Raw genomic sequence first — 12,371 nt, 5'->3', positions numbered from 1 at the left:
ATGTCCGTAGTACTCTACGGGAACCTCTTGATTTTATTTAAATAGTGTGCTATAACTTGCTTATTTTGGAAAATGGGATTTAAAGTGATAAAAAATAAAGGAAACCTAGTTTATCTACATTTTATTGATTTGGAAGGACAAGTCCCTTGCCTACGTACCCGTGAGGGATCAAAATCACGTAGTTCGTGGTAAAAACTGACGTTTGATTGGTTGTGTGTTTTTTATTAGTTTGAAAAAAAGGTTTTAAAATGGAAAAGCCAAATGGCAAAATGAATTTGTTTGTATTTTTTATATTAAAGAAAAATGACTTGAAATATGATTAAATTGATTGAAGTTTGATTAAGGAAAGAAAATAAAAAAAGACGGTCACTTGATTTATGATCAAGGTTTATTTAAGAAAATATTTTTGTGTTTTTGTTTTTTTGCATGTTTTTGTTGTTTTCAAATAACTAGAATAAAATTAAACTAACGGAGCATAAAGAAATAAAAGCGTAGGGACCCTATGGCAGCGTTGGACCACCACAAGGACCATTAACCTAAACTAGGAAAGAGATAAGGGCATACACACACGCACGCACACATGCACCTAACCTATTACAAAAACCTATTAATACATTCTAAGGTCTGCGATAAAATAAATAAATTACATAAAGCCTATGTTTACATTTTAAATTCTATACAAGAAACGAGAATAAATAAATAATTTACATAAAGCCTATATATACATTCTAGTTCTACCTAAATAATGAAGAGACAAAAAATGATGATGATGATACATAGAAGTAAAATACAATGCATAAATGAGTATATAAAAAATAATAACTAGTAAAGATGCATGAGAAAATTTAATCACGATATAGTAAAAAAGAATGCAGGGGGGTATTAACAGTGATAAGGGGGAGCAGAAAAGGAAAAAAAAAAAAAGAGTGAATTGGACCCAAAAGAGAAAAGAACCGAACCGGGTCGGTTTGTAAGTTGGGTTGGTTGGGTTAAAAGGTCTGGGTGGGTTGGTTATAACCGAATTGATTACAGTCGTCGGATAAATCAGACGGCTTACATCAGATCAAGGTTCAAGGCATCAGGGGCCATAGGATCAAAGATCAAAGGGCAGGGGGGATGAGGGTGCACTTTAGTGGGTAGGTGCGCATGCACAGGATCGGAGGGACCTATAAATCCCTATTTCCCTTCTCTCTTCTCTCATTTCCATCCCTCTTTCTCTCTCCATGCTTCTCTGTTCTCTCTCTCGCCGTGTTTCTTCTTCAATTCCCTTTCTTCTTTTTCTTTTTCGAATCAATCCCTCCTTCTCTTTTTACTCCTTCTTATTTATTTTATTATTTTTTGTTTTCTCTTCTCCACTCCTACTTCTTACTGTTTTTTTGATCTTAATGGAAACCAAAAGAAATAACCCTTACCCTAGGTCTATATAAACACCACAAAAAAGACACAAATAAAAAGAAACAATAACCTTTTGAGTTCGGTTTGGTCCCTTTTGCGTCTACGTCTGGACCCGGTGCGTGCGACTTCGATTTTGATGCCCTGTTGTGCGACTGTATGACACTTCGTGTGCGTATTGCTTCTGGTCCTGCGTGTTGGTTCCGGCTCCGTCGGTGTTTGAATCGGCTGAGTTCCTCGTTAATTCTTACGGTCGTGACTGGATTCGATGGGTTCGCGGACGTCGGTTAAAATTGATGTGGGTTTGTGTTCGTCTGGGTTTGGTGACTTAGACGATGAGCTGCGGCTGTATTGTACACTGATGTCTTCGTGTTTGGTGTTGGTCTCGCTGTGCTGCCGTTACGTCGGTTGGATGTCTTTGGTGTTGAAGGTTCTTGATAATTGATCTCTAACTGCAATTGTTGAATTGAATGCGAAACTGGTGTGTGAGGCCGCGGTTGTGAGGCTTGGTGTGCGTGATTGGATTTGACATTGGTTTCGATGAATTGGCTTTGAGGATTGGTTTTATGGATTGTGCGTTTGTTTGAACACAGCTAGTTTTTTTTTTTGATGAGATTGTTTGTGCGTGAATAGAAATTGGTTGTTAAGTGAATTTTTGGCCGATTGGTTTGTGATTGCTGGTTTATAAATTGGTTCTGTGCGTTTGTGAATTGTGCCTGGTACTTTTTGTGTTCGTGAAAAAAATTGTTTGTGACTGCTGGTTTTTTTGGTGTGTAATTGGCCTCCTCTATGTGTGTTACTGCAGGTGTCTTTTATAGTGCTGGAATTTTGGTTAGGGTTTGTTAGAGAAGTGCATAAAATCTGTGGCTTTTGGATTAGGATGATGAAGAAGGCATGAATGAACTTGGACGCATGACAGACTATTACTCGGATCAGGACTATTTTTTGGATTTTCATGGACATTATTTGGACTTATCTCTTAAAAAAAAAATAACGATAATAGTAAAATAAATATGCCTATTTTGGATTTTGGGTTTATCTAAAAAGAAATAATAAAATGACTAAAACAGAAATAATGATTAATTAAAATAAAAATTAAAAAGAGTTAAAAATGAATAATAAAATACAAAGATGGAAATAAATACTAAAATAAAAAATAGAGAGAAGAGGGCCCGACTCGGACAAAATATGAGGTATTTTAAAATACCTCTCTGTCGAATTTTTCACTGAAAATCAAAGATTGATCAGGGTCAATTGACGCATGAAAGTAGGGTCCATCGACACGTGTCAGTGGTATCTTAGGTCAAAAATTGGGGTATGACAGATGCCCCTATTTAAGTTTCTTCGTCCGAAGATTTGAAGATGGAATCTTTAATTCGATCGGAGCGAAGAGACTTAAATACAAAGTACACCAATTTTGGACCTAAGATGCTATGAATGCTCGTGAAATGCTTGTATGAATGTAGGACGACAAAGTTGACTTGACTGAGACGAGAAACAACGACGGGATACCCAAATTCGTTGAAGAATGGGATCCGACTCCGCTAGGGGGAATGTAGTTTCACTGACTCTGCTGGTGAATGTAGTTTTACTAATGTGCTATAACTTGCTTATTTGATTAAGGCTATTTGATTAGCTTTTGACTCACTTGATTATTTCACGACTGAACATTTAATTTTTTAAGAAAAGGGAAAAAAGTTCAAACTACCCCATATTGAAAAGATTTAGGGTTCGGGGGTTAGTTACATAAAGGGAAGGTGTTAGCACCCTTTATGTAACTAACCCCCGAACCCTAAATCTTTTCAATATGGGGTAGTTTGAACTTTTTTCCCTTTTCTTAAAAAATTAAATGTTCAGTCGTGAAATAATCAAGTGAGTCAAAAGCTAATCAAATAGCCTTGATCTCCGAAAAATGACGCGACAGAAATGGCGACTTCACTGGGGAAAGATTGTCTACTACCGTATTGGTTTGGTATGAAGACAAGACTTTATAGCGATATCTCTTGGACAGCTAAACTTGGGATGACATTGAAGAAAATAAAATGTGATTCCAAACTGAACATGACGAAAGGTGGACTCAAGCTGTCCGTTGTTTAGGACTTGCCACTTGAAACAAGATAAAGGTAGACTCAAGCTGTCCGTTGTTTAGGACTCGCCACTTGAAACAAGGTAGAGGTAGACTCAAGCTGTCCGTTGTTTAGGACTCGCCACTTGAAACAAGATAGAGGTAGACTCAAGCTGTCCGTTGTTTAGGACTCGCCACTTGAAACAAGATAAAGTGTAGACTCAAGCTGTCCGTTGTTTAGGACTCGCCACTTGAAACAAGATAAAGTGTAGACTCAAGCTGTCCGTTGTTTAGGACTCGCCACTTGAAACAAGATAAAGGTAGACTCAAGCTGTCCGTTGTTTAGGACTGGCCACTTGAAACAAGATAAAAGCTCAAGTTGTCCGTTGTTTAGGACTTGCCACTTGAAACAAGATAAAAGGTAGACTCAAGCTGTCCGTTGTTTAGGACTTGCCACTTGAAACAAGATAAAATGTAGACTCAAGCTGTCCGTTGTTTAGGACTCGACACTTGAAACAAGATAAAAGGTAGACTCAAGCTGTCCGTTGTTTAGGACTTGCTACTTGAAGCAAGATAAAAGGTAGACTCAAGCTGTACGCTGTTTAGGACTTGCCACTTGACACTGACGGGTACACTCAAGCTGTCCGCTGTTTAGGACTTGCCACTTGAAACAAGATAAAGGTAGACTCAAGTTGTCCGTTGTTTAGGACTTGCCACTTGACACTGACGGGTGACATCTCTTGACCAGACACACTGGGGATGACACTTTTGATGATGAGAAGGTAAATGTCAGATGTTCATGCGTAGAAACTTGCGGCTTGACACAATGATAAGTAGAGACCAAATTGAAAAGACATGACCGAAACAAGATTTTGGCGACTAATGCAATAATGTATGAATTGATATCGCGTATATGATATGTATGAATGTATGAATAAGTGAAAGTATTTATGTATGATTGTATGAATGTATGATTGTATGGATGTATGAATGTAACTTGTATGATTGTATGAACTGTATATGACAGACGACTCGATGAAACGAGACAAGATATGTAGGATGGGAGGCGGACCGACATCGCAGTACAAACACTCGGCAAACTTCCTTGGAGATGATATTATTGTGAACAAATTGAGCCATTGATGGGGTGAAACCCGGCACAAGGTAGCAACTGATACCTCCTGGGGAGAGAGCCCAATGTTTAACCGAAAGTCTGGAAGAAGTCGCCATTTGTAAACCAACGCGGAGTGCTTTTCCCCTGGCATGCTTCAACAGTCATGTTTTTTTTTTATGCTTTTTTTTTTGAAAAATCCCTAACTTTTGCCTGGACCGCCCTTTCGGGTTGTCAGTCCACCGGGAGTATATTCCTTTTTTGTGCCCCTAATTTTTGCCTGGACCGCCCTTTCGGGTTTTCAGTCCACCGGGACGCTCTCTATTGCCTAAGCCGCCCTTTTAGGTTTTCAACTTAGCGAGCTTTTATTTTTGTATATATTTTTTTTGACTGTGAAAGCATTTTTCTCGAAGCAGAGGTCCTCCTCATTGTGCTTTGCCATGTTTCTCTTTCGGAATGTAACCGTTCTCGAGGCGGATGCTGATGTACGCTTCATCTACTCACAAGTTTTAAAGAAGGCGTGTTTGTTGTTCACACTTTTGAAAAGATGTAAAAAAAAAGTTTTGTATTTTGAAATTTTTTTGCTTCAAGTATTGCCATCAAAAATAGAAGAAATTTTGCAAATAGAATAAATGGGAATTCCAAATAAATGGCACAGGCTCAAATTTGATGAATTGAGTAGTGGCCTACCAATGGCGTGGCCCCACGGATCTTTGAAAAATTTGGAAAATGGTAAATATATGGGAAGGTACATTGAACACAATAACCGTTACACTCCCTGACAACTTTGAATGCCCCACTTCCGAGTCTTTGATCAGCAGATGCTTCGAATTGGAGGTTCTTTTGACGACTGGATGCCCCAAGAGGAATGTGCTGGCTGATGCAGTTACTTGTCATAATCCTTAACTTTTGCATAGATCGCCTTTTTCGGGTTTCAACCTATCAGGATAATTATATCTTTATTTTTTTTGTCTCTAATTTTTGCCTGGACCGCCCTTTCGGGTTTTCAGTCCACCGAGACGCTCATTTTTGCCTAAGTCACTTTTTAAGATTTGCGACTTATCGAGCTTTTATCTTTTGACAGAGTATTTCTTGACTGCATCAGCGTTCATAAGACGTGTGAATTTGTCACCATCCCTAATTGTAAGAGTCATTGCACATGGGCCTTCATAGTTAAGCATCCACTTGCCCCTAGAGTCTGGTTGGAAAGTAGTACAAAGTTCCCTTGTTGAAATTCATGGGGACGATCCTTTTTTGTTAGAAGCTTGTTTCAAACCTCTTTTGATATATTTGCACAAGGTCGTCATTCATTTAAATTTGATCAAGCTTGGACTTTAGCAGAACTCCTATTGACGGGACTTTAACCTGCACGGGAAGCACGACCTCCATGTTGTATACTGAGGGAAGGAAAGGGGTTGCCCCTGTTGAAATGTGTACTGAAGTACAATATCTGAGCAAAGCGAATGGTGGCACCCCGAGCCAGTCTTTGTAATTGAATGTCATCTTCTGGACAAGCTCCTTGACATTTTGTTTGCAGCTTCAATGACTAAAATGCCCCAGTATGTGAGAGATCTCGTCGGGAATCTCTTCATTCTCTTATTCAGCTTCGGATACAAGGAACTCAAAGTTGGAAGAGAGTACATGATTAATGTGTTCAACGGGTTTATTAATGCATGATTTGATGATTGATTTTGACAATTGAGTATAAATTATGATTACACGGATATTTGAGAATGATTAGTTTTTGGTTTTTTGTATTACCATCTTTCCAGAATAAGCACAAAATAAAATCAAAGTCAGGATCAAAACGACCTTTTTATTAATGATGGAAAATACATGAAGCAAAAAGCCCTAAACAAGTTCACTTTCGTCTCGGGCGGGACGAGGATGTTTTTGAAAAGCGAAAAGCAACAAGCAAACATTATTTGAACAAATAAGCAGTAGAAGGAACATCAAAACGACCCCATTGCAGCTATCCACTCCATGTGTCACAATATTAGGCAATATAATTTGGCAGTGGATTAATTTGCACATCCGAATTCAACCTTCAAAGAGCAACATATTGGCTTCAATCAGCTTCTGAACTTCAATCTTTAAAGATAAACAGTGCTCGATGTCATGGACGGGTGCCCCTTGATGAAAGGCACATGAGAGGTTAGGTTGATACCCAACCGGTAACTCCTTAGGCACTCGAGGGGGCTTTCTAGTTTTTACAAGGTTCTTCATGAGCAAGATGGGAAGCAGCTCCGCATACGTCATTGGGATTGGGTCAAACTGCATCTTTGGAGCCTGTTGTCGAGGCTGTTGTTGATGTTGGCGTTCGGGCCCCTGCTGGAACTGCGGCTGCTTTGACTCGGCCTGAAGCGTTGTGATCTCTTGTCCACTCCTCTCTTTTGTTTGCACTAGTGTCGTAGGTGCGAGTCGACTTTGGACGAGGACAGTCGGACCACTTTTGAAACAGATTGACCTTTTATGGAAAAGAAATTTGGTGTGCAACTCTGGATTTGAGACTATGAAATGCAAAATGATGCATGATGTTATGCAAAAATAGACACATTTTTTGTTATCGAAGGACTTATGAAAGCAAATTTTTAAACATCATAATTGAAAATTTCATTTACTAATTAAAGTACTACAAGATAATTCCCTTTTAACAAAACTGAGCCAAGGGATAGACTCCTTAGTACATCACAAAAAGCTAGAAAATAACATAAAGTGGTGAAACATCTAGGAAACTCTTGAGCTCTTATAGTAGACTACTCCTCGAAATCTGGGTGCGGACCGTCAAACAAATCCATGGAATCCATGCGCTGCTTCTTAGTGATATGCTTTTTAAGCAGCCTGTCCTTCTCTTGGAGTAGATCATCTCTCTCGATCATTTGTTGCCCTAATTTGAGAATCACACTTTCCTGCTTCCTTATTTCCTCATTTTTATCTTCCATCATGAGCATAGCCTCGTCATATTTCCTTTTCCAAGTGGCAATTTCTCGGTCTTTATCAGCCAATCGTTCTTGGTGCTCTCCCAGAGTCTTAGAGGGTAAAGGTAATGATGAAGATGGGATTGTTGCGATACGAGCCTCGGTACCGTGTAAGGCATCTGATTATGGATAGCTTTACTGATGACCCACTGAATGTAAGATCCATGCAGAAAATTGTCCCTTTTTCCCAGTTGATTCCTGTTAAGCCTGTGAATACTCCGCCACGCTTGCACAAATTCCTCCCTTTTGCCCAGGTGATTACTGTCATTGTAGTAGAACTCATTGGTTAAAGCAAGGTTACTTGGTTGGGTCTTCATTGGGTATCCCAATTGATGGCGGGCAAGGACGGGATTGTAGCTAATTCCTCCCTCCATACCAATGAGAGGTACATTGGGATAGTCACCACACCTGATAATAACTGTCCCGTCATCCCAAGTTGGATGGTACCAAACTATATCAGCTGTTGTCAAGGCCATGATTTTTTTAGACCAGGGGGTACCTTCAAGGTTGGCTATCAAAGAGCGGGGTTGAGGTAGATGAGAGACAAACCATTTGTAGAGTAGAGGTGCACAACAAAGGATAGCTCCACGAGTTGCAAGAGTTCGATCATGGATGGAATGGTAGGTGTTTGCTAGAAGAGTAGGGACGGGGTTTTTGGTAAGAAAAATTTGGATGGCACGGATGTCAACAAAATTAGGAATGTTCGGGAAAAGCACAAGACCATAGATAAGTAGGGCCAAGACAGAGTAAAAGGCATGGTTGGTGCCAGACTTCTCAAAAATGGAGGCCTGATCGTAAAGGAAATCGATGGAGAAACCTGAGGGACCCCCTTTGGTTTGGACAATAAGATTATCTCTTACAATGGAGGCTTCAAGATGGAGGGCTTTAGAAATGGTTGAGGCTTTAGGATTGGGTTCAAGGCCGCTGAAAGGTACTTTGTTAAGCACGGTTATACCGATCAAATGAGAGTACTCTTCTAGTGTAGGGACAAGCTGATAGTCTGGGAAAGTAAAACAGTGACAATGACGGTCATAAAATTGAACCAAAGTCTCCAAGACACCTTTTGTAACATCTACCTTGAGGATATCCAGCAGTTTCCCATGAAGTTCGCGAAAATCATCCTGACTAGCTACCTTCCTCCCTAGCTCACTTAATTTAGCCACATCTGGCTTCTGGAAAGTATACTTCCTAGTGTTTCTTGTAGGAATTTCCATCTACGATGTTTACAAAAGAAAAAATTTCATATAAGTCCTTCGACATTTTGATGATGAAAGAGAAAAGTTTTATGAATAAATGTATGTATGCATGATTATGCCAAAATGCGGAGAAAACATAGTGAGGTTAGGTCCACAATGTTGGAGTTAAGGGTAATAACGCCATTTGGTAAGGGCTATGGTTTTCAAATGTACCTGTATCATGGGTTCTACCAAGTTCCTAGAGTTATCAACCACTTCCGAACACTATCAGGTTACGGAAATACTTCCGTTCCAATAATGTTCGTAAGAAAGTCTCGTCTGAGTGTGGTATCGCGTGTCAACTAAACCAAGATTACTCATGATTAGCCACCGCACCACGTCCTAAAAGGCCAAGAGGGGTTAAAGGTAACTAAAGGTCCTCAACTTTCGACAGTCACTTGAAAATAACATGCCAAACACGAATACTCATGCCAACATAGTATACTCCCAAGATCCCTCAGTTGAGTGGGGTTATCACATGTGTCACAAACCAAAATTCACCCTTGGCAAGGCACTATGATTATACCACCGTCCTATCTTAAATTTCTCTCGAGTCCGGGTGTAGGACTTATCTCACCACTCACGTTAGAGGAAGAAAGAAGAAGAAGGGAGGACATATATACATGTATTTCCATCTTTTATTTTTGTTTTTTTTAAGCAAGTTATAGCACAAAGTTTTAGATAAAACCAAGTTAGGCTCAACCCTCTTAGGGGGTCCCCAGTGAAGTCGCCATTTCTGTCGCGTCATTTTTCGGAGATCAAGGCTATTTGATTAGCTTTTGACTCACTTGATTATTTCACGACTGAACATTTAATTTTTTAAGAAAAGGGAAAAAAGTTCAAACTACCCCATATTGAAAAGATTTAGGGTTCGGGGGTTAGTTACATAAAGGGAAGGTGTTAGCACCCTTTATGTCCGTAGTACTCTACGGGAACCTCTTGATTTTATTTAAATAGTGTGCTATAACTTGCTTATTTTGGAAAATGGGATTTAAAGTGATAAAAAATAAAGGAAACCTAGTTTATCTACATTTTATTGATTTGGAAGGACAAGTCCCTTGCCTACGTACCCGTGAGGGATCAAAATCACGTAGTTCGTGGTAAAAACTGACGTTTGATTGGTTGTGTGTTTTTTATTAGTTTGAAAAAAAGGTTTTAAAATGGAAAAGCCAAATGGCAAAATGAATTTGTTTGTATTTTTTATATTAAAGAAAAATGACTTGAAATATGATTAAATTGATTGAAGTTTGATTAAGGAAAGAAAATAAAAAAAGACGGTCACTTGATTTATGATCAAGGTTTATTTAAGAAAATATTTTTGTGTTTTTGTTTTTTTGCATGTTTTTGTTGTTTTCAAATAACTAGAATAAAATTAAACTAACGGAGCATAAAGAAATAAAAGCGTAGGGACCCTATGGCGGCGTTGGACCACCACAAGGACCATTAACCTAAACTAGGAAAGAGATAAGGGCATACACACACGCACGCACACATGCACCTAACCTATTACAAAAACCTATTAATACATTCTAAGGTCTGCGATAAAATAAATAAATTACATAAAGCCTATGTTTACATTTTAAATTCTATACAAGAAACGAGAATAAATAAATAATTTACATAAAGCCTATATATACATTCTAGTTCTACCTAAATAATGAAGAGACAAAAAATGATGATGATGATACATAGAAGTAAAATACAATGCATAAATGAGTATATAAAAAATAATAACAAGTAAAGATGCATGAGAAAATTTAATCACGATATAGTAAAAAAGAATGCAGGGGGGTATTAACAGTGATAAGGGGGCGCAGAAAAGGAAAAAAAAAAAAAGAGTGAATTGGACCCAAAAGAGAAACGAACCGAACCGGGTCGGTTTGTAAGTTGGGTTGGTTGGGTTAAAAGGTCTGGGTGGGTTGGTTATAACCGAATTGATTACAGTCGTCGGATAAATCAGACGGCTTACATCAGATCAAGGTTCAAGGCATCAGGGGCCATAGGATCAAAGATCAAAGGGCAGGGGGGATGAGGGTGCACTTTAGTGGGTAGGTGCGCATGCACAGGATCGGAGGGACCTATAAATCCCTATTTCCCTTCTCTCTTCTCTCATTTCCATCCCTCTTTCTCTCTCCATGCTTCTCTGTTCTCTCTCTCGCCGTGTTTCTTCTTCAATTCCCTTTCTTCTTTTTCTTTTTCGAATCAATCCCTCCTTCTCTTTTTACTCCTTCTTATTTATTTTATTATTTTTTGTTTTCTCTTCTCCACTCCTACTTCTTACTGTTTTTTTGATCTTAATGGAAACCAAAAGAAATAACCCTTACCCTAGGTCTATATAAACACCACAAAAAAGACACAAATAAAAAGAAACAATAACCTTTTGAGTTCGGTTTGGTCCCTTTTGCGTCTACGTCTGGACCCGGTGCGTGCGACTTCGATTTTGATGCCCTGTTGTGCGACTGTATGACACTTCGTGTGCGTATTGCTTCTGGTCCTGCGTGTTGGTTCCGGCTCCGTCGGTGTTTGAATCGGCTGAGTTCCTCGTGAATTCTTACGGTCGTGACTGGATTCGATGGGTTCGCGGACGTCGGTTAAAATTGATGTGGGTTTGTGTTCGTCTGGGTTTGGTGACTTAGACGATGAGCTGCGGCTGTATTGTACACTGATGTCTTCGTGTTTGGTGTTGGTCTCGCTGTGCTGCCGTTACGTCGGTTGGATGTCTTTGGTGTTGAAGGTTCTTGATAATTGATCTCTAACTGCAATTGTTGAATTGAATGCGAAACTGGTGTGTGAGGCCGCGGTTGTGAGGCTTGGTGTGCGTGATTGGATTTGACATTGGTTTCGATGAATTGGCTTTGAGGATTGGTTTTATGGATTGTGCGTTTGTTTGAACACAGCTAGTTTTTTTTTTTGATGAGATTGTTTGTGCGTGAATAGAAATTGGTTGTTAAGTGAATTTTTGGCCGATTGGTTTGTGATTGCTGGTTTATAAATTGGTTCTGTACGTTTGTGAATTGTGCCTGGTACTTTTTGTGTTCGTGAAAAAAATTGTTTGTGACTGCTGGTTTTTTTGGTGTGTAATTGGCCTCCTCTATGTGTGTTACTGCAGGTGTCTTTTATAGTGCTGGAATTTTGGTTAGGGTTTGTTAGAGAAGTGCATAAAATCTGTGGCTTTTGGATTAGGATGATGAAGAAGGCATGAATGAACTTGGACGCATGACAGACTGTTACTCGGATCAGGACTATTTTTTGGATTTTCATGGACATTATTTGGACTTATCTCTTAAAAAAAAAATAACGATAATTGTAAAATAAATATGCCTATTTTGGATTTTGGGTTTATCTAAAAAGAAATAATAAAATGACTAAAACAGAAATAATGATTAATTAAAATAAAAATTAAAAAGAGTTAAAAATGAATAATAAAATACAAAGATGGAAATAAATACTAAAATAAAAAATAGAGAGAAGAGGGCCCGACTCGGACAAAATATGAGGTATTTTAAAATACCTCTCTGTCGAATTTTTCACTGAAAATCAGAGATTGATCAGGGTCAATTGACGCATGAAAGTAGGGTCCATCGACACGT

The 12,371-nt window shown here is 38.8% G+C and overlaps 1 protein-coding gene and 1 long non-coding RNA gene across 2 annotated transcripts; one reads left to right on the top strand and one right to left on the bottom strand.

Moving 5' to 3' along the window:
- Nucleotides 1–1,128: 1,128 nt before the first annotated feature.
- On the top strand, nt 1,129–2,273 carry LOC146949371 (uncharacterized). Its single transcript, XR_015027238.1, has 2 exons — nt 1,129–2,111; nt 2,198–2,273. It is a non-coding gene; the product is annotated as an uncharacterized LOC146949371 (long non-coding RNA).
- A 4,883-nt stretch (nt 2,274–7,156) lies between these two features.
- LOC146949370 (uncharacterized) lies at nt 7,157–11,936 on the bottom strand. The gene is made up of 2 exons (XM_085745414.1): nt 11,159–11,936; nt 7,157–8,760 (listed from the first exon to the last, which is right to left on the bottom strand). The coding sequence occupies exon 2, from the start codon at nt 8,758–8,760 to the stop codon at nt 7,510–7,512; it is 1,251 nt and encodes a 416-aa protein (XP_085601540.1). The 5' UTR covers nt 11,159–11,936; the 3' UTR covers nt 7,157–7,509.
- Nucleotides 11,937–12,371: the final 435 nt, after the last annotated feature.

This window comes from Medicago sativa, chromosome 2 (genome assembly GCF_051527215.1).
Source record: "Medicago sativa cultivar Bolivia chromosome 2, Bolivia_mono, whole genome shotgun sequence".
Taxonomy (NCBI): domain Eukaryota; kingdom Viridiplantae; phylum Streptophyta; class Magnoliopsida; order Fabales; family Fabaceae; genus Medicago; species Medicago sativa.
The sequence above is the reverse complement of the archived record's forward strand: the minus strand, read 5'-3'. Positions and strand labels throughout refer to the sequence as shown.